Here is a 23,496-nt window from a genome sequence, read left to right as displayed (position 1 = left end):
TGTACTGTTTTACAAAAATATACCAGAAAATTAAAGGAAAAACGAAAGACATTTTGTAAATAACACCCATATCTGTAGACGTTTGTGACAAAAATAACAAGATGTTTCTGAGTTCCGACGATTGCTTACATATCTTAATTTTCTTATAAATTAATTATCAACTAAATATACCGGAAAACTTATTTAGCCATTTACATTTAACTTTAATTAATACGTTATTTTCCAAAATTATATGTATATATATATATACTGTCTGAAGTAATTTTAATTAATCCTATTAAAAAGCAATAATGTTTTGAAAAAATAAATATAATATAAATTTAGATCTAAAAATTGCGCCCCCTGGTGACTCAGCGGTAAATTTCAAGACTTATAATGTTGTAACTGGGTTTCGATACTCGTTTTCGGCACTGCGCAGATAAACCGTTGTGTTTCTTTGTGTTTAATAACAAACCATAATAGATTTAATATTTTTTAGGAGATTTTTCTTTACGGGATTTTTAGAATTATTATAATGAAACAACCAAACACACCATTAAATTAACGTGCAGACACGTGCTAGACCGTATTACGGGAAGAGATAAAAAGAACAGCTTGATAAAACAAAAAATCGTAATGTCTCGTTTATGTTAAAAAGTACACCCAACTAACTAAGTGGTTTGTCTGAAGGCTTATAACCCTAAAAGTTTCGATACCCATGGTGGACACAAAACAAGGCCCATTGTGTGGCTCTGTACTTAGTAATAAGCAAACACTAGCATGGCCAGATGGTTAAGATGATACACTCTCAATCTGACGGTCGTGGGTTCGAATCCCCATCACACCAAACCTACTCGCCCTTTCAGCCGTGGAGGCTTTATAATGTAATGTTCAATTCCACTATTCGTTGGTAAAATTCCTGGGTGATGATGAATAGCTGCCTTCACTCTAGCCTTTCACTGCTAAATCAGGGACGGCTAGCGCAGATAGCTCGAGTGCAACTTTGCGCGAAATTCAAACACAAACAAATTAAAAGCAGTATTTTACGCGATGTGCTATTTAACAGACGGGTGTTTCTAAAGTAAGAATACATGTAAATATTATAATTTACTTTGACACAGTTTTAATTAAGAGGGCTTGATAAAACGACTCTGTCCAGCTTCCTAAAATGTCTCAAAGCGCCCCCCAGTGGATCAACGGTACGTCTAGAGAATTAAAGCTCAGACTTTTAGGTTTAGGGCGATTGTCAACAAAAAGGTACAGCACTAGAAATAAATATGGAAATTCACAGATGATACAGTTGTCAGAAACACTGAGTACCAGGAACTACGTGGTAAATTTAACGTTAGTACAATATATTATTAAAAAGAAAAGTTAATATGTAGCACAATGTATTAGTATTTTCCATTTAATTTAAAGGAAATTGTTTGTTTTTGAATTTCGCGCTAAGCTACACTAAGGCTATCTGCGCTAGCTGCCCCTAATTTAGCAGTCACTCAGTCACTCTCTCTGGTATTTGGGTATATTTATGTGTATACCCAGGAGGGTCAGGTACACTCGACCTCTTCCTCCTTCCATGACTTTGTTGGAGTGGCCAAATTACTATATATTTCAATTTAAATACTGAATGGCTGGAGTGATATCATAAATTTAGTCTGGTCCTTTTCAGGACAATATCCATTTATATTGTTCTTAATGTTTTTATTATTATTATTATTATTTGATAAGTCTAGAACGTAGGTGGTCTGTTTTATTTTATCTATATTCTAATACTACTATTATTATTATTTTAAAATTTGATTTCATCTTAAAGATCTGATGTACAAGTTTATCTGGAAGAGGTGTTTAGATCTCTCTTCATCATATATGCAATATCTGTCCAGTTCGCATAACAACTCATTTTTTTGCCAATTTTTATCAAAATATTTTATTGTACTATGTAGAAGTCTATCTGGTATTGTTTGTGTATTGGAGTAATTATGCACGAACTGTGATGAAGTGGTTTTAGGTACTCTTGCTGATGTAATTAGTGTATTCTGTAATGTTTGGAGTTTGGTTTGAATTTGTTTTACACTTACATTGATCCATGCAGGAGCTGAATAGTCTATCACAGGTCTAATGTATGACTTGTATATTTTAATGATGTTTTCAAGTGTTGTTCCGTAGTTTTTACCAGTTATACTCCTAGCATAGTTTATTCTTCGCCAAATGTTAGTTTTTATGTTATTTACATGTTTTATCCATGTAAGTTTCGAATCATATGTTAATCCTAAAAATTTTGCAGATGTAGCAGTCTGGAAGACTTCCCCATTCATATAGATTTGGGGTTGAACGTTTTGATATTTCGTAGATTTTGAAAATATTACTAGTTGCGTTTTCGCTGTATTTATTTTGATTCTATATTTTCACAATATTCACATAATCTATTTAGTTGTGGTTGTAAGTTAGTGGCTGCTATTTCTGGTGTAGGGGCACTTTTCCAAATTGCTACATCATCAGCGAACTGAGACGCGTATCCACGGTTTGGATCTTTTAGTGGCATATTACTTACATACATGATGAAGAGAATAGGACTAACCACCCCTCCTTGAGGGACGCCAGCTTCTGGAGTGAAGAACTCAGAGAAAGTTCCCTCTACGTTTACTCTACATTTTCTATTTTCCAAAAGGTTAGATAACCAGCGAATAATTCCATACGGTAGTCCCATTTCATACATACAGAACCGAAGACCATTGTTCCATACAGTGTCGAATGCTTTCTCGATATCGAGGAAGCAGGCGATAGTGCATTCTTTTTTATTAAAACTGTTTATTATTGTTTCAGTTAACCTAACTAAATGATCTGTCGTTTGTCTGTATTTTCTAAATCCGTTTTGTTCTTCTGGCAGTTTTGAATTAATCTCCAAAAATGTGGAGAGTCTATTGCTTATTATTCTTTCGAGAATTTTGCCTACACAGCTGGTCAGGCTGATCGGTCGATAACTGTTTGGTTTATTGGCTGGTTTTCCTTCTTTGTGGAACATTAAGATATTAGCTTGCTTCCAAGAAACCGGGATGTATCCACAATCTCATAATATAGCAGTGTAAGACCAGAGGGAGATTGTTTGAATTTCGCGCAAAGCTACACGAGGTCTCTCTACACAAGACTAGAGGCAAAGCAGCTAGTCATCACCATCCACCATCAACTCTTGGGCTACTCTTTTTACCAACGAATAGTGAGATTGACTGTCACGTTACAGCACCCGAATGGCTGAAAGGGTGACCAGGTTTGGTGCGACGGGGATTCGAGCCTGCGACCCTCAGATTACAAGCCTTAACCACTTGGCCATGTCGGGCTCTATAGTGCTGAAGTCTGATACCCATTTCAGTGGATTTTAAGCAGTTAAACATACAGTAGAGCAACATGTTTTTATAGTTAGTTGTTTGAAAAGATTTCTAACCCTGAGTTTTGTGAGCATCAACTTTAAAAACTTTGGTTTTTGTATCTCGACCGCTTCTATTAAGAACTAGATGTATTTACACAGACCAAATGTATTACGTATTCTAACTATACTTCCGCGGGGTATCTAGAAATTTGTTTTTACAAAGCAAAGAAAACCAAAATAAAGAGTAAAAACTATTTTTGTTTCTTACTTTTGAAGTTCGTATGTCATGCTGTATTGTAGCTTACAGAGTGCACAGGTCTTATGTCATACTGTATTGTAGCCTACAGAGTGCACAGTTCTTATGTCATGCTGTATTGTAGCCTACAGAGTGCACAGGTCTTATGTCATACTGTATTGTAGCCTACAGAGTGCACAGTTCTTATGTCATGCTGTATTGTAGCCTACAGAGTGCACAGGTCTTATGTCATACTGTATTGTAGCCTACAGAGTGCACAGTTCGTATGTCATGCTGTATTGTAGCCTACAGAGTGCACAGGTCTTATGTCATACTGTATTGTAGCCTACAGAGTGCACAGTTCTTATGTCATGCTGTATTGTAGCCTACAGAGTGCACAGTTCGTATGTCATGCTGTATTGTAGCCTACAGAGTGCACAGTTCGTATGCCATGCTGTATTGTAGCCTACAGAGTGCACAGTTCGTATGCCATGCTTCGTATGTGCACAGTTCGTATGCCATGCTGTATTGTAGCCTACAGAGTGCACAGTTCTTATGCCATACTGTATTGTAGCCTACAGAGTGCACAGTTCTTATGTCATGCTGTATTGTAGCCTGAGTACACAGTTCTTATGTCATGCTGTAGCCTACACAGAGTTCACAGTTCTTATGTCATACAGTGTCATGCTGTAGCCTACAGAGTGCACAGTTCGTATGTCATGCTGTATTGTAGCCTACAGAGTGCACAGTTCAGAGTGCACAGTTGTCATGCTGTATTGTAGCCTGCTGTATTGTAGACAGAGTGCACAGTTCTTATGTCATGCTGTATTGTAGCCTACAGAGTGCACAGTTCTTATGTCATGTATTGTGTATTGTAGCCATACAGAGTGCACAGTTCACAGTTATGTCATGCTGTATTGTAGCCTACAGAGTGCACAGTTCTTATGTCATGCTGTATGCCTACAGAGTGCACAGTTCTTATGTCATGCTGTATTGTAGCCTACAGAGTGCACAGTTCTTATGTCATGCTGTATTGTAGCCTACAGAGTGCACAGTTCGTATGTCATGCTGTATTGTAGCCTACAGTGTGCAGAGTTCTTATGTCATGCTGTATTGTAGCCTACAGAGTGCACAGTTCGTATGTCATGCTGTATTGTAGCCTACAGTGTGCAGAGTTCTTATGTCATGCTGTATTGTAGCCTACAGAGTGCACAGTTCGTATGTCATGCTGTATTGTAGCCTACAGAGTGCACAGTTCGTATGTCATGCTGTATTGTAGCCTACAGTGTGCAGAGTTCTTATGTCATGCTGTATTGTAGCCTACAGAGTGCACAGTTCGTATGTCATGCTGTATTGTAGCCTACAGGGTGCACAGTTCTTATGTCATGCTGTATTGTAGCCTACAGGGTGCACAGGTCTTATGTCATACTGTATTGTAGCCTACAGAGTGCACAGTTCTTATGTCATGCTGTATTGTAGCCTACAGAGTACACAGTTCTTATGTCATGCTGTATTGTAGCCTACAGAGTGCACAGTTCTTATGTCATGCTGTATTGTAGCCTACAGAGTGCACAGTTCGTATGTCATGCTGTATTGTAGCCTACAGAGTACACAGTTCTTATGTCATGCTGTATTGTAGCCTACAGAGTGCACAGTTCTTATGTCATGCTGTATTGTAGCCTACAGAGTGTACAGTTCGTATGTCATGCTGTATTGTAGCCTACAGAGTGCACAGTTCTTCTAGTGATTCCAGAATTTGCACGTTCTACTGACATCACGACAGTGCAGTGTTAAGCGTCCCTTATGTATTTACTGACAACATACAACTGTATTGCGGTATCAGTGGTTAAAACAAGTGACACCTCTGGACGGCCTTCGGCTCTTTTCTGGGGAAAATATATCCAGAGTCCCAATAAAGCTCCCCCTTAAACGTAAACTTTTGCCTACATTTGTCGCCTAGAGCAATCATACTCAGAGAAAACTTTGATTTCTACAAGTTCATCGTGGGGTATTTCTCTCCTTGGAATCATGCGTGCATGCGTCACACTCCTACTGGGAACAGTAAGAGTGTCCGTAGGCATTGTAGCAGTCTAGACTGTCTGATACAGTCATAGTGTGAACTATCTACACGTGATTGTACTACGAACAACGCAGCAAACTTTTGTATACTATCTGTACAGTAAACTCACGGTATTATAATATTGTATATTCAGGTATTAACTGTTTCCCTAACTACTTCCAATATATATAGGGTTAATATGTACGGAAGGAATTCTGGGTTTATGATGTTTACTTTTTAAGTTATCTTGTCATTTTTAATTTGAATTAGGTTATTAATTTAATTACTCAGAAAAAAAACAAACTTGTCGTTAGTTTCCGTTTTGTAATTACGTGCTTTATGGCTCTTTAAATTCCAAACACATTAAAACATTTACATTTGGTTATCTGATGCATCTGAGTGAAACATTAATCAAAGTAATTATTTTATAACGATACTTAATGGAGTAATAATTTATTATTCGTGTTTGTTGGTGTTCTTGGCAAGTTTTCAGAGATTTGTAGCTACGGTATGAACAAGATAATGATCTTGTAAACCTTAATATTAACGTACAAAAATGATGTTTCAAACATATTAAAAAAATTCGACATAATTTTCCAATCGTTGATAAAAATATTAATTCTAAAGTATCGAACGCCTTTACTTGGAAGCGGACTATCTCGTAAAAAATGTATTTTAAAAAAAAAACAAATTTTTATGTTAAGCTTTCAATATGTGAAATTTCGCTTTGTGCTCTTTACGACTTTTTTTAATGATTAAAAAAATGAAGACTTGTGATTTTATTTGGGAGAAGGCGATGAAAGAAAATTGCACAAACCCGGATGTAAACGTGAAAAATGACGTAGATTCTACAAACCTGATGCATCTGTTTCAGTTAAATATGTTTGTTTTTGAATTTCGTGTAAAGAAGGCTACACGAGGGCTATCTGCTCTAGCAGTTCCTAATTCAGCAGTGTAAGAGTAGAGGGTAGGCAGCTAGTCATCACCACCCACAGCTAACGCTTGGGCTACTCTTTTACCAACGAAAAGTTGGATTGACCGTCACATTATAACGCCCCCACAGCTGAAAAAGCGAGCATGTTTGGTGGGACGGGTATTCGAACCTGCGACCTTCGAATTACAAGTCGAGTGCCTTAACCACCTGGCCATGTCAGGCCAACTTACTCGTAAAAATCAAATTTGTTATATTATAAACTTCCTTACTGTTTCCATCAAAAGCCCGAACGCCCAGGATAGCCTAGTGTTTAACTCAATGAGCTGTATATAGAAAGATCCAAGGATCAAGATATTTCACAGCTGAAAGTGTTATGCAGTTCTATTATATGTAGCACAAGAATTTGGATCCAGTCCAAGGTAAATTTTAAATAAATAAGATTTTTGGGTTTTATAATTTCAGAACAACACAGTATTATACAATAACATTAAAGCCTTTCCTTAATAATTGTAAATGATTAATCTTCGCTTTTATTCTGTTGAACTATTGACCTCTGGTGGTGACTAACATTTCAAATAAAAACAAGCAAGTTTCTTGTTTGGCTCACAAAACGCTGTTTTGATCGTACTATTAGGAAAGTCATAAGCGTTATATTCTATTCCGTGTTAAAAATATGTTGGTTATTAAGATGTTACGTATAATGATTTATGTCGGACGAATCTCCAATTTATTACGTTTCGTATGAAGATTTCCAAAATAAGGAAAACTTAATTTTCATTTAAAATTTTATTAAATATCGTTGTTTATCAAAGTTATGATGTTTGCCACAAGATTGATACATACAATTTTCATTTTTAATACAAATATATTTCAATATATGAACAACAATACAAGTTATAACAACGGTGATTAAAAACAGTGATTTATATACAAAAGTTTACAAATTTACAAAGAGTATTGATTCTTTTATCTGACCTGGAACTTTCTTGATATCTTACCGACGGTTCACGATGAGCGAATTGATTCTAAGTTGATATAGATGCAATTCACTTAACAGAGAACTAGCTAGCTCTTCGCTGATCACACGTGAGTTTTTCACAGCTGAAGTTATATAATGTCTTTTTAAAAATACTAACGTCCGATATTAATCCACAGAAGTTAAACGGTTTGCAATGTTAGAAATCTATAAACGTTCTCGATAAAATATCTGGAGTTTCCAATTAAAAAGCGTTAATCACAGTTATAGTTTTCGAGGTGTTTTGTATATCAACTGTAGAAAACCAGTAATATATACTGTTTCTTTGTGCCGCGCGTTGGTTACGTTTTATAAGCGTTAGGCGAATGAATAGAAATTTCAGCTTGTCCAACAATGCTAACGATGTGCTAGTTCTTTTGTAAAACATATATTGTTGATTATTAAACACGAAAATCTTCTACAAAGTTAGTGAATAGGCGAGAAGTTCGCAACACACCTTCAACAGTATAACTTACATGCATTTCTAAATATATATTTAACTGAAACATACATAGACAATAAAATAGATATATAATAGTAAATTCGACACAAAAATTACAATGACAAATTATGTAAATAACGAAAAGCAAAAGCCTTTGAAAAATAACGTCATGAACTTTTCAACCGATGTACAGTTAATGTTAATTAATTAATGCTTTTTCAAAGAAATTAAAGAAATTAAAGGTTTGTTTGTTTTTTGAATTTCATGAAAAGCTACACGAGGGCTACCTGCGCTAGCCGTTCCTAATTTAGCAGTGTTTGACTAGAAGGAAGGCAGCTAGTCATCACCACCAACTGCCAACTTTTGGGCTACTCTTTTACCAACGAATAATGGGATTTCCCGGACATAATAACGCCCCCACGGCTGAATATTTTATAGGCTTTTTTATAGTAATTTTTGCGAACTTAAACTTTTAAATTTTGAGCCAAAATGTATTTTTAAGGACGACCTAATGAAAGTAATATTGGGTGCAAAGAATTTGTTTCTTTTTTAATTTCGCGCAAAGCTACTGGAGAGCTATCTGCGCTAGTTGTCCTTAATTTAGCAGGAAATTTAGATAGAAGGCAAGCTAGTCATCACCACCCACTGACAATTCTTGGGCTACTCTTTTACAGAAGAATAGTGAGATTAACCGTCACATTATAACGCCCCCACGGCTGAAAGCGAGAGCATGTTTGGTGTAACGGGAATTTGAACCCGCGACCATCGGATAACGACTCGAGCGCTTTAACCACCTGGCCATGCCGGGGGTGAAAAGAGTAGTCATATCTTGTTTCATATATTAAAACTACAAAAATAATTTCGAAATAGTCTTATCATTCAGAATAATTAATGCCAATGTTAAGTAATGCTAAGGTAATGTTAACTGTCAGTAGAAATAAGGTAAGCCCTGTTAACTGTCAGTAGAAATAAGGTAAGCCCTGTTAACTGTTTGTAGAAGTGAAGTAAACCCTATTAACTCTCAGTAAAAGTGGGGTACACTCTGTTAACTCTCAGTAGAAGTGAGATACACTCTATTAACTGTCCATAGGAGTGACGTACGCCCTGTTAACTGTCTGTAAAAGTGTGGTAAACCCTGTTAACTGTCAGTAGAGGTGGAGTACACTCTCAATGGATGTGGGGTACACTGTTAACTATCAGTGAAAGTGTTGGACACTCTTTTAAGTGTCAGTAGAACTGGGGTACAACTGTAGATTGAAAGAATTGGAAAGTGTATTAGACTTCCTCAAAATGAAATTTTATTCTAATAAAAGGGTATCTCTAAACTTGTATTGAAGTAAAACCCGACAAAGTTTCATGTTTAGCTGTCCACGGTTCGCGTCTTGTCACACTTCACATTTTGCGACTATAGGTGTATTATAACAGCAGCTGTCATATCCTGCTATTCGATTAGAGTAGTCTACGAGTGGTGCTGACTAACTGTTTTGTTTAGTCTATCAGTTCAAACTTAAGACTACAAGCTCAATGCAAATATGTTTTTTACGAACGTGATAAATCGTGAGGTCAGAGTCACGTGTAGAGTTCAGATACACTGCTGGCCAAAATCTTAAGGCCAATGAACATAAAGTAAAAATATGCATTTTGCGTTGTTAGACTCAACCACTTATTTGAGTAGAGCTTTGAAAGATTAAAATAAGAAAAGGGAAAATAAAAACAAAAAAAACTTCTTTAGCATTTTATAGGGAAAATGTGAACACTATGAAATAAGCCTAAATACCAGCTGGTCAAGTGTTTAAGACCATATCAAAAAGAAGTCCTAAACAGGGTAGGAAATGCCCAACAAGAGGTCTCAGTAGTGAGTTGCACGGCCGTCATTGCGAATAACTTCAAACATTCGCTTTGGCAAGGTCGATATAAGCGTTTGCAGAAAGCTGGCTGGAATGTTATTCCAAGTGGTGAAGATGGCTTCACGAAGATCATGCACTGTTTGGAATTGACGTCCATTTCTATAGACTTCCCTTGTCATCCACCCCTAAATATTTTCAATGGGATTCAGTTCGGGCGAACACGCTGGATGGTCCAAAAGAATCAAGTTATTCGCCGTGAAAAAGTCCTTTGTTCTGCGGACATTGTGTATTGCAGCGTTGTCCTGCTGAAATATTCAGTCATTTCCACCCAAGCGAGGGTTTTCAGTCAATAAGGATGCTCTCTCCAACATGCCAATGTAGCCAGCTGCTGTTTGACGCCCCTGTATAATCTGAAGCACCATTGTTCCATGGAAGGAGAAAGCACACCAGATCATGATGGAACCTCCTCCACTGTGTCGTGTATAAAATGTCTCCGGTGGGATATCCTTATCGTACCAGTAACGTTAGAAGCCATCTGGACCGTTCAGGTTAAATTTTTTCTCATCAGAGAACAAAACCTTCGTTCACTTTTCTACGTCCCATGTTTGGTGCTTCTAAGCAAAGTTTAACCGAGCTGTTTCGTGGTGTGGAAGGAGGCGTAGCCTTTGAAGACGTTTACGGTTTTTAAAGCCTATCTCTCGTAGATGCTGTCTTACTGTTCTTTAGCTGCCTTCTGCGTCCGTAAGGGCCTACGGCCCAGCATGGCCAAGCGTGTTAAAGCGTTCGACTCGTAATCCGAGGGTTGCGGGTTCGAATCCCGTTCGCACCAAACATGCCCGCCCTTTCAGCCGTGGGGGCGTTATAATGTTACGGTCAATCCCACTATTCGTTGGTAAAAGAGTAGCCCCAAGAGTTGGCGGTGGGTGGTGATGATTAGCTGCCTTCCCTCTAGTCTTACACTGCTAAATTAGGGACGGCTAGCGCAGATAGCTCTCATGTAGCTTTGCGCGAAATTCAAAACAAAACAATTTCTAATAAATAATTAAGAATTACGTCACATAATCGTTTCACTCGGTCACCTGAAGGAAACGGTAAATTAAACCTGGTGGTCGTTCGTATTTTATTTAAGTTGTACGTAATAGAAACCTTCATTAAACGTAAAATGCTAACTTTTATCCATGCTCTTCCACAAGGCACAATTTCGCCTTTGAATTACTATGGACTAGAAAGCAGATAGCCGCTCTCGAGCACCATACCACATATCATCCATGCTAAGGGGCTGACAGTTATTGTTATATACATCAAATAGGCTTAAAGATTAAAAATGTACTAAGACGGGATGTAATTTATTAACTGGTTGAATTAACGAACAGGGAGTAGCTTGTGATATCACTAGGACTACAACATGACCCGCCACCTATGAAATTCATATCTACTAAAGTTTTAAGCTCTGCCTCAGTGAGATAATAAACCAGTTTTTGTGGTTAATGTCCGCTTTTTTGAAAACTGAACGCAATTTCGACATTAAAAAGTAGCACAATAACTAATGAAAAGTCCAGGATCTATATGTAGCTCGGAAATATCTAGAGATTAAATATTACATTCATTTTATAATAGAAATCTGATTTTGTTTAAAATCCTTTGCAAACCCGCACTTAAACACGTAATTGATTTACAAAACCAGTTTCACGTACATAAACTAAACGTAAAGAGAGAATGCTATCAATTCAAACAGAAAATTGTATCAAAGCATCTACTCCATGCTTATTAATGTTTGCTAGCAAATGATACTATTTAAGACTTGTATTTTGATTGGTTCCCAGTTGTTAATTTATTCTTTTATACGACAGAGAGCTTAAACTAAGGTTTTGTTTAAGAAATTTGATTTGCGCTTATACTAGACGTTTATTTAGAAACGTGATTCCAGCTGGATTTTGTTTTTTGTTAGTCGCACTTTATGTAAATGAAGAACTAGTTTCAAAGTAACTAAAATTTTCTTTTTCATAAAGTGCGACTAATAAAAAACTAAAGTAGAAACTAAGTGCTTTTGTTATAGGTAAACTATTGAGAACTATATCTAAAAATTCAACCCAAAATAACACGATTTTTTACCGACCACTTGCTCGTGTTGTTTTTGGATTATATTTATCACACGCGAAGTTTTATCTATCTTAGAGTCACCATTCTTTACTTTACTATGTATGTAAATAAACAGTCCTTTATTTCCTGTCTGAGTAATTCATATACACGTGGTTATAATTAATTATATTTGCTAAGGAAACTGAGTAAGAACGTACTGAAGTTACTGTTTCTACACCAGTGATCGTACAACTTCAGTTGTACTCTAGTTGTAGGAACAGTAATTATTTTTTTTTTCTACATTACGCGCGTAAACGCCAATTTCTTTGAATACCTCAATTTCAGCGTGTTTGTCAGTTTCGTACACGCCTGAATCATGTTGAGCGCAATCCGTGAGAGGCTGATTGTAGAGTATTTTGTTCTTGCTGAAACCAGTGTGAAGAAATAGACACTCGAATACAACGTTCCTCGCGTATCTGGGAGCTGGTTGTTCGTGAACGTACTGCACCTATATACGTTGCGTTGCTTCGCAAGTAAACCTTTAAAAAAATCAAACTGTCGTTTTATGATTAAAACGTTTCTTTAAAAATATCTTTCCTGTGAAAGACTTAAAATGAAACCAACCAAAGGTTTCCACGGGCACTCGATAGATTAGTAACTCGAACGGTGTAATAGTTTCTAAATATCCGGAACTATGAGGCCTCAAAGAACGACACTCCCTTAGACTGATTTCTCTTTCTGTAAGTAGCTTCGAAATAAAGACCCTCTTTCTTATGCAGCAACAAAATTCCATTCGCCGTGGTTTTCATTCTGTACCACCTATTGGCTGCTCATGATAGTATATATCATTTAATCTGCTGTAGAGCCTCTCGCAACGAATAATTCGTATAGGTGTGGAAAACCGTTGTCTACTCCACGTCACGTCAGGGTGGTTTTATCACCGTCTTCGTGCTCTGTAAACAAACTACGTTTAGGAACATTGTCTGATACAGTGTTACATTGTCTTAGGATCTGTCATGCTATGATTACATCAGCTGCACTGTTTTTTTCGTATTTCCGCTCCCTGTGTCCGCGTGAGCACGTGACAATCCAGGAAGGTGCAGTTCACCATTCTCCCGCTGTTTACCCTAGAGTGCGTACATTAAACCGAAGTTCGCGCTGTTACATCGATAGGTCCTGTGGCAGGTATCAAGCTAAGTTTTGTCTTATTTTACTGTTCTTTGTTCTTTGACGTATGACTTCCCATCGAACTGGAGTCATTTTACGTTTTACAACATAAATAATAAAACAACTAGTTTAAATCAGTTCTCTATCAGGTAGTTTGTACATCTGTTTGTAAACTTAACTTTAGATACTTATACCTGATTACATTTAATACGTTTTGATATTTATCGGTTTAGAAAGCTGTGACGTCAAATTTTTAAGTAATTGAATACATATACACAAACGAAAATCATGCACACAGTATAAATATACACGACTACAGTAACGATATGTTACCCATTTTTCTTCTCCTCGGTAAACCATCTTGAAATGCTAAAATCTACAGTTCGATTTCTTTGCAATAAAACAAACTTACCATTATTTTCATACGGTTGTCAATCCATTTACTGTATTGTTGGTTAATAACAACACTGCAGTTTTGTAATATATCTTTCATTAAAAATAAAAAATATTTTATGTTATCTAACACCTAGGTAACTGTTATTTATCTTACACCTAGGTAACTATTATTTATGTTACACCTAGGTAACTAATATTTATCTTACACCTAGGTAACTATTATTTATCTTACACCTAGGTAACTGTTATTTATCTTACACCTAGGTAACTAATATTTATCTTACACCTAGGTAACTGTTATTTATCTTACACCTAGGTAACTATTATATATCTTACACCTAGGTAACTGTTATTTATCTTACACCTAGGTAACTATTATTTATCTTACACCTAGGTAACTATTATTTATCTTACACCTAGGTAACTGTTATTTATCTTACACCTAGGTAACTATTATTTATCTTACACCTAGATAACTATTATTTATCTTATACCTAGGTAACTATTATTTATCTTACACCTAGGTAACTGTTATTTATCTTACACCTAGGTAACTATTATATATCTTACACCTAGGTAACTGTTATTTATCTTACACCTAGGCAACTGTTATTTATCTTACACCTAGGTAACTGTTATTTATCTTACATCTAGATAACTGTTATTTATCTTACACCTAGGTAACTGTTGTTTATCTTACACCTATGTAACTGTTATTTATCTTACACCTAGGTAACTATTATTTATCTTACACCTAGGTAGCTGTTATTTATCTTACACCTAAGTAACTATTATTTATCTTACAACTGTTATTTGTCTTACACCTAAGTAACTATTATTTATCTTACAACTATTATTTATGTCACACCTAAGTAACTATTATTTATCTTACACCTAAGTAACTATTATTTATCTTACAACTATTATTTATGTTACACCTAGGTAACTATTATTTATCTTACATGTAGGTAACTGTTATTTCAATTCCTTGAAACACCTTTCTGACATGTATGCTTATGATCATTAAAAATAAATCATTTCTAATACGTTAACTTTCAAATTATTGTTTATATATCGATTGGTACTCACGTGTCGAGATATCTTATATTTTTTTTCTTTGTTACAGCGCTCCATGCAAAGACCTAATAAAAACGGTTAAGGGAAGTTTGTTTTTTGTTTGTTTATGTAAATACACAGAGGACGCCAGCTGTAACATTAATGGTATGTTTGCGTGTGTGTGTTGTTTTTTTTTTTTTTTGCAAAGCCACATCGGGTTATCTGCTGTGTCCAACGAGGGGAATCGAACCCCTGATTTTACCGTTTGTACCAACCAACTAAACTCATGTGCATCACACAATTTGAAATTTACAAAATGCAGCGGCATCAAAATTGTGTTATTCTGATTAATAACAAAGCCCCCCCCCTAAGTGGCACAGTGGTATGTCTACTGACGTACACCACTAGAATTCGGGTTTCGTTGTTCATGGTGGGCAGGGCCCAGATAGCCTATTTTTGTGCTTAACTAGAAACAAAAAAAAAAAAACTAATAAAAGATTAATAGCGTCATAATTTTCCTTAACGACACTTTTCACGATGAGAGGTCTCAAGATATAAAACATTGTTACTGTTTCACGAAGAGAGGTCTCAAGATATAAAACATTGTTACTGTTTGAATGTTTTTATGTTTGTAACGTGATTTAAAACTTGAAATAGTTAAGTCTAAGCAACGCAAAGAAAACAAATAATTTGTAAGATGTGCGCATGTTTGAATGTAATTAGAACGTAGTTCGTGTTTCGTTTATATTTACTTCAGTAAACATGAAACAGTTGCGCCTGTACACATGCTTTCTTGGCATCACAGGTGAACTTGATTGGTTAGCTTTCAAAACGAAACTAGAACAGGATGAGCGCCATCTTTCGTTGAAGTTTGATTTTCATACATATAAAAACAAACCAAAAAGTAGTTGTGTTTTTGTACTATTCAATAATTTTATTTCACAGCTTACTTATGTATGTTTTTTAGATTTCATCAAAGCTACATGAGGGCTACCTGCGCTAGCCGTCCCTAATATAGTAGTGTAAGACTTGAAGAAAGGCAGCTAGTCACCGCCACCTATTGCCAGCTCTTGGGCTACTCTTTTACTAACGAATAGTGGGATTGGCCATAATATTATAACGCTCCCACGGCTGAAAGGGCGAGCAGTTTGGTGTAATATGGATTCACACCTTCGATCCTCAGATTACGAGTCGAGTGCCTTAACCACCTGGCCATGCCGGGCCTACAGTTATGTAGTTAAAAGTTAGCTAGCCCTAATTCTAGGCTTAGCACAGAACTTGTTTTTCCGCGAGGTTAAAACGTATTTAAATGAGAAGTGAGTGATTTCAGCTAGTACTGCCATATATACATTTTTAAATATTTTATTTTCAAAATTTATTTTATTTTCTCAGTATATGCACATTTTCAGTTATTTATCTGACATGATCATTCAGAAAGTTTAATTCCGGTTCAATGTGTTAATTAATTTAGTTAATAATTAGCCAACTCCACCCACTAAGTTTCGAGTATGCTTCTGGAGAAAAATACATCATTCTTAGCTATACCTATATAAAATGTACGATATTGTTATATCAAAACTAGGAAACGTGTGGGAAGTGCCAGTCATTTCAATGACTGGTCTGTTTCTAGTGATGGTGCCCTGAATTATGTGGATTTCTCTGACGAGACATATCCAATCGCATTACGTCTTCACAGACATCTTTCTTTGCCCTCAGCCCTCCGTCCTCGGTGGTTCAGCGGTAATTCTAAATGCCTTTAACGCCTTATATCAGGGTCCGATCATTGCACCAATAATCCATTGTGGATATTTAGGGTTGAAAACAAGTAAACTGTTCAACGTACAGTTTATTAATGCAGAATATCCAAATACCCATGAAAGAAAATACGCATATCTAATTCATGTATAAAACGGTTTAGAATGATGAATACCAACTGAACTTATATTTCCTTGTTCAAGAAATCAGATACAACATTGAAACGTAACCAGAGCAGTCATAGAAACGTATTTTGTTGTTTTTAAATGGTAGGGCCTGGCATGGCCTAGCGCGTTAAGGCGTGCGCTTCGTAATCTGAGGGTCGCGGGTTCGCGCCCGCGTCGCGCTAAACATGCTCGCCCTCCCAGCCGTGGGGGTGTATAATGTGACGGTCAATCCCACTATTCGTTGGTAAAGAGTAGCCCAAGAGTTGGCGGTGGGTGGTGATGACTAGCTGCCTTCCCTCTAGTCTTACACTGCTAAATTAGGGACGGCTAGCATAAATAGCCCTCGAGTAGCTTTGTGCGAAATTTCCAAACAAACTAAAACTAAAAGTTTTTAAATGGCAACATTTTTTTTCCAAATAATCAAAGAGCGAAAAACTAAAACACGGGCATTACACATCAGCCATCAATTATCCAGTCTTATACAACGGCTGAAGTAAAAACTCAGTGAATAAAATTCGTTTTACTTGAGAGCTCTTCGAATGGTTTCTAGAAGATTCTGTCTTACTGACAAATATTTGATCACGGCTATATACATTCGAAACTTCCGGAAAAGCGCTAAAAATATTGTTCATCAAAATATTATTTTTCTCCTAATCTTTATCACTCTGAGCTTTAGTAGCTTTAGTAGGGAAGCAAGCGTAGTCTGTACGAATATGTGAAGGATTTGATGTTTCTTCCCAGCCACATGATCGATAATCCTAAAGGATATCAAATTTTGACCGTAAGAATTTAAAATAATTACTTCTCTTGTTATATAACGCTTGAAATGGTTTTCAAATAATTCTACCAAACTATTATTGATAAATGTTAAGAAAAAAATTCTTTTATACTCTGAGATAAATATAAAACTATATGTTTTTATTTAAACCAGCGTTTCGCCTTTGTGGCTTCTTCGTGGTTAATATACCTAACTTATATAATTTTTGTTTTCTGTGAAACTGTTTTGTTTGTTTGTTTTATAATTTCGTGCAAAGCTACACGAGGGCTGTCTCTGCTAGCCGTCCCTAATTTAGCAGTGTAAGGCTCGGGAAAGGCAGCTAGTCATCACCACCCACCGCCAGCTCTTGGGCTACTCTTTTACCAATAAATAGTGGGATCGACCGTAACATTATAACGCCCCCACGGCTGAAAGGGCGAGCATGTTTGGTGCGATGGAAATTCAAACCCGCGACCCTCAGATTACGAGTCAAACACCTTAACACACCGAGCCATGCCAGGCCCCGGATAAAGGTACAGAACGGGCTGTTTGTGTTGCGCCCATAAGACGAATCAAAACCCAGATTTTAGCGTGCATATAAGTCCTTAAACGTACCATCGAACCAGTGAAGTCACATCAAAATTGCAATGCCCGTCACACGTGATGAAAATTTTCGGAATTTTTCAAAAATTATTATTTTCTTTAAACACTCATCATAGCTATAAAGGTCACTTCGCAAATATTTGACGCCCTAAAGTTTATGCAAGTGGACATACATTATACCTGAATTGAGAAACGTGAGTGTACAGCACTTATATTTGGAAACAATACTTTCACATCTAGAACGAAAATCCAACATCAATCATTTGTGGATAAAACAACAACAACAACAACAAAAATACTGTAATATGAGCAAAATTTTACTGTTCCATAAACTTCCAGTGACATACAAAAATTTTCTTTTCCAGAACTGAATAATGGGAAACAAAACCTGAGTAAATGGTAACAGCTTTTCCATTCCTAATTCCTGTTGTACACGTAAGCATGCACGTGCCTTCTACGTAACTTTACAATAAATACAATGAGAACAGAGAAAAACATAAAACATTTCATAGCAGTTTTTAAGTAAGAACTTACAAGCGCATAGAGACATTTTTAAAACTGTAATTTATCTAAAAATGAAAATATTTCAGAACTTACTTTTTAGTTTCGTATTTCATAGCTTCAACTGAACAGAACAATTACATTGCAGTATTTCATAGCTTCAACTGAACAGAACAATTACATTGCAGTATTTCATAGCTTCAACTGAACAGAACAATTACATTGCAGTATTTCATAGCTTCAACTGAACAGAACAATTACACTGCAGTATTTCATAGCTTCAACTGAACAGAACAATTACATTGCAGTATTTCATAGCTTCAACTGAACAGAACAATTACATTGCAGTGTTTCATAGCTTCAACTGAACAGAACAATTACATTGCAGTATTTCATAGCTTCAACTGAACAGAACAATTACATTGCAGTATTTCATAGCTTCAACTGAACAGAACAATTACATTGCAGTATTTCATAGCTTCAACTGAACAAAACAATTACATTGCAGTATTTCATAGCTTCAACTGAACAGAACAATTACATTGCAGTATTTCATAGCTTCAACTGAACAGAACAATTACATTGCAGTATTTCATAGCTTCAACTGAACAGAACAATTACACTGCAGTATTTCATAGCTTCAACTGAACAGAACAATTACATTGCAGTATTTCATAGCTTCAACTGAACAGAACAATTACACTGCAGTATTTCATAGCTTCAACTGAACAGAACAATTACATTGCAGTATTTCATAGCTTCAACTGAACAGAACAATTACACTGCAGTATTTCATAGCTTCAACTGAACAGAACAATTACATTGCAGTATTTCATAGCTTCAACTGAACAGAACAATTACATTGCAGTGTTTCATAGCTTCAACTGAACAGAACAATTACATTGCAGTATTTCATAGCTTCAACTGAACAGAACAATTACACTGCAGTATTTCATAGCTTCAACTGAACAGAACAATTACACTGCAGTATTTCATAGCTTCAACTGAACAGAACAATTACATTGCAGTATTTCATAGCTTCAACTGAACAGAACAATTACACTGCAGTATTTCATAGCTTCAACTGAACAGAACAATTACATTGCAGTATTTCATAGCTTCAACTGAACAGAACAATTACATTGCAGTATTTCATAGCTTCAACTGAACAGAACAATTACACTGCAGTATTTCATAGCTTCAACTGAACAGAACAATTACATTGCAGTATTTCATAGCTTCAACTGAACAGAACAATTACATTGCAGTATTTCATAGCTTCAACTGAACAGAACAATTACATTGCAGTATTTCATAGCTTCAACTGAACAGAACAATTACATTGCAGTATTTCATAGCTTCAACTGAACAGAACAATTACACTGCAGTATTTCATAGCTTCAACTGAACAGAACAATTACATTGCAGTATTTCATAGCTTCAACTGAACAGAACAATTACACTGCAGTATTTCATAGCTTCAACTGAACAGAACAATTACATTGCAGTATTTCATAGCTTCAACTGAACAGAACAATTACACTGCAGTATTTCATAGCTTCAACTGAACAGAACAATTACATTGCAGTATTTCATAGCTTCAACTGAACAGAACAATTACACTGCAGTATTTCATAGCTTCAACTGAACAGAACAATTACATTGCAGTATTTCATAGCTTCAACTGAACAGAACAATTACACTGCAGTATTTCATAGCTTCAACTGAACAGAACAATTACACTGCAGTATTTCATAGCTTCAACTGAACAGAACAATTACATTGCAGTATTTCATAGCTTTAACTGAACAGAACAATTACATTGCAGTGTTTCATTAGAGTGAATAAAATAGTTGATAACGTCTTCGTATTTTTAAAAGAATCATCTGTCATTTTGGCAGAATTAAGTGAAAAGTGACTTATTGGCTGGAAGTTTATTATATTTTTCCAGTAAAACTTGTTATACAAATTAAGCAATCATTGAAATAGGCATGAGCAAAGTGGAAAGTCTTCGAAACCGTTTTTCTGAAGTTTTGTTGAAAAAAATCGGTTGATATTAGTATGAGTTTTATAAAATGCATTAAAGTATTTATGACAATGATAATAATATAGTTTAATAATTTTATCACATGCGAATTTATAATGTTTTATCATTCTTACTGTTCTAGTTTCGACGTAGACGATGGCAATTCACAGAACAAGACCCTTTTGGATGCCTCAAGTCCGTCTTCTGGACTGGTTCTTCAGACCATGCCACAACGCAGAGAATCTTTTCTGTACAGGTCCGACAGCGAGTTTGAAATGTCTCCTAAGTCGGTGTCGCGCCATTCTTCAATCGGGAGTGAATCGTAAGGACACATTTTTTTCATTCTTAGTAGTATTAGCTTACAAAATGATATTTATCAAATGGTTTCTTAAATTATGGAAAAATCTGTCAGAAGTCAGCGATTCCTTCAATTCTTGCTGTCTACTTATTCATTACATACTACCAGTTTTTATAACTTAAGTTTCCTTTAATCATTAACGAAATGAGTTCTAATATTAGATGGAAACAAGTTTTATGAAGAGTAAAGAATCTGAAAGTTCGAATAGATTTTAATTTCTCAAGTAATTCCTTTTTGATCAAAGCTCTGCTCCTTATCTCCAAGTGATGATACTTTGTCATCATCAGTAAGTCTAATCTCTTTAGCTGTATTTCACTGGTTACCATGCGAGAAATTAGTTGTTTTTAAATCATCTGGTCCATGAGTTTAAAAATAGATTAGATGTTATTTAAGTTAATAATTTAATCAGATCGTGTGCATTTTAATTTCTTGAAAACGCCACGAAACGAGACTCTTTTTCACTACGTGAAAAATGGACAATTTAGAAAGATGAATTTTTCTTTTTAGTGGATTAGATTCGCTTGATCATCATTGGATTATATCGTAAAGTCATTTAAATAAAGTACATCAGGCTAGGCCTAAAACCCAGTGTAGACTTCTTTTATTGCAGTACACGCTTAGAGAAATCGATTGGAAAGCTAAAACTGGTTGTGTTGAGATGCAATGAAACAACTCCAACAATCCATCCAAAGTATCTAGACAACCGTGTAGAAGATTGTTTTTGTTTTTTTTCATCTTGTGCTCTTACAAACATTTTTCATCACCAGATGAGATAAAATTACAGTAATGTCGTTTCAACTGGAACTGTTTTGTGACGTAATGCAGCAACTGATCAACAGTGTGTCTGTTCGTGTTTGAACATGCGTCCCTCTGTCTAATGTTTATATGCGTGTAATTAACAAGCAACGTCCACAAATTTCTCATTCCTTTATGTAAACGCCATACAGGTCATTACGCCAAGCCTACTCAGCATCTGCGCTCAGACGCAGGAAACTGGAACACAGTGAATTTCATCCATCATAGCCTTGTACAAGATCAATACAGGCAGTAAGATTCAACAGAACATGAAACTGATGACGCTCCGTACGAACCTTGGAGTGTGTAGCAGGCATAGTTTGATTTTCAAATGGCTTATTACCAGTTCATTACACACTCGATCTCCAAATTGCTATAGTTGCAGAAAACAATTTCGCTCGTCACAAATGACTGAAAGTTAGCAAGGCAACTAAATAATGGCCATTATGAGTAGAAAATATCTAGATTGTACGTTTAAAGTACTTTCAAAATGTAATTTGCCACGCGTGTTTGTTTCTTTTCAGAGCAAAGCCATATTTGGCCATCTATTCTGTAAACCGCGGAGAATCGAACCTCGAAATTTAGCGTTGTAAATCTTTATACTCACCGCTTCGGGGGGAGCATTTTACATACTGTTATATAAATTGTCGCTTCGGGGAGCATTTTACATACTGTTATATAAATTGTGATTAATATACATAAAAGGTGGATTATAGTACACACACCCCTTCTTATTTCATGGTTTATAGCACACACACACACACCTTATTTCATGGATTATAGCACACACACATCTTATTTTGATTTATTACAGGGAAACAGACTTATATCTTTAGGTGTTATCCCACCAATATTTATTTGCAGATCAGACATAAACTTTAATTTCGATAAACGCAAAATAATCTGCAAGTGGATCAGGCTCTCCAACAACATTTAATAGCAGAATGCGTGTGCCTGTGTTTTATTACAGTAATACCACATCGAGCTATCTGTTGTGTCTTCCGAGGGAATCGAACTCATAATCTTATCTATGTAAATCCGAAGACTTACCGCTGTTCCAGTGGGGGGTGTCTTCTGAGTAGAGAGCGCGTGAACATAATAGAGGTAAACGTGGTGCCATAGTAAATTTGAATGTGGTATCAACACTCGTATTTGGTACAAATGATGTTTATGTTCTCAGATTATAAAATATCTGGCAATGACATTGAGACGAGCATAGTCCAGGGATCAGTGTGTGCACGTTTTCATTTGTTCGTGATCAATCACTACCAGAAAAATATGTATATCACGCTCCGCCCTTTAGGACCGTGAATTATAAAAAGAATAGCCAAGTCCTATGAATTGGGTGTAGAAAGCGTTGGCTGGATGCCTTCTCTTCATTTTGTCACTTAAAAATTCACTATACCTAACAGGAGTTGTCCTCGGGTAGTTAGGCCCAGCATGGCCAGGTTGTTAAGACACTCAACAAACATACATTCTATTCTTTATTATGAGTTGTCCTCGGGTAGTTAGGCCCAGCATGGCCAGGTTGTTAAGACACTCAACAAACATACATCCTATTCTTTATTATGAGTTGTCCTCGGGTAGTTAGGCCCAGCATAGCCAGGTTGTTAAGACACTCAACAAACATACATTCTATTCTTTATTATGAGTTGTCCTCGGGTAGTTAGACCCAGCATGGCCAGGTTGTTAAGACACTCAACAAACATACATTCTATTCTTTATTATCTCAATTCGTAACTTATAAATTATCAATAGAGAAACCTTTAACATGTATCATTACACAACTGATACATTTATTCAGAATTTCAATGGGAGTTTTAGAGTTTTATTTGTCACCTAAATTTAAAATAACGATTTCCTCTGATCAAACTTTGCTGTGAATAGCTAGATTAATTATAATAAACCAACCAGCCTACCGTTCCACGAAGAGAGAAAAATACATAGGCAAGGTAGGATGA

The 23,496-nt window shown here is 36.0% G+C and overlaps 1 protein-coding gene across 8 annotated transcripts in view; it reads left to right on the top strand.

Annotated features, from left to right (window-relative positions):
* Positions 1-23,496, top strand: part of LOC143257201 (3',5'-cyclic-AMP phosphodiesterase, isoforms N/G-like) — a 425,601-nt gene that overhangs the window by 337,895 nt on the left and 64,210 nt on the right. For 6 of the 8 annotated variants that reach the window (XM_076515579.1, XM_076515576.1, XM_076515575.1 and 3 more), the window contains exon 2: positions 20,525-20,704. In XM_076515579.1, the coding sequence (XP_076371694.1) occupies positions 20,525-20,704 (180 nt within the window). Of the gene's footprint in view, positions 1-12,819; positions 13,140-20,524; positions 20,705-23,496 lie in introns of those variants that run through there. The other 2 variants (XM_076515574.1, XM_076515578.1) reach the window with 2 other exon arrangements.

The sequence above is a fragment of the Tachypleus tridentatus genome, chromosome 7 (assembly GCF_004210375.1).
Source record: "Tachypleus tridentatus isolate NWPU-2018 chromosome 7, ASM421037v1, whole genome shotgun sequence".
In the NCBI taxonomy this organism is placed as follows: domain Eukaryota; kingdom Metazoa; phylum Arthropoda; class Merostomata; order Xiphosura; family Limulidae; genus Tachypleus; species Tachypleus tridentatus.
Note: the sequence above shows the minus strand (reverse complement) of the source record. Positions and strands in the feature narration are given on the sequence as shown.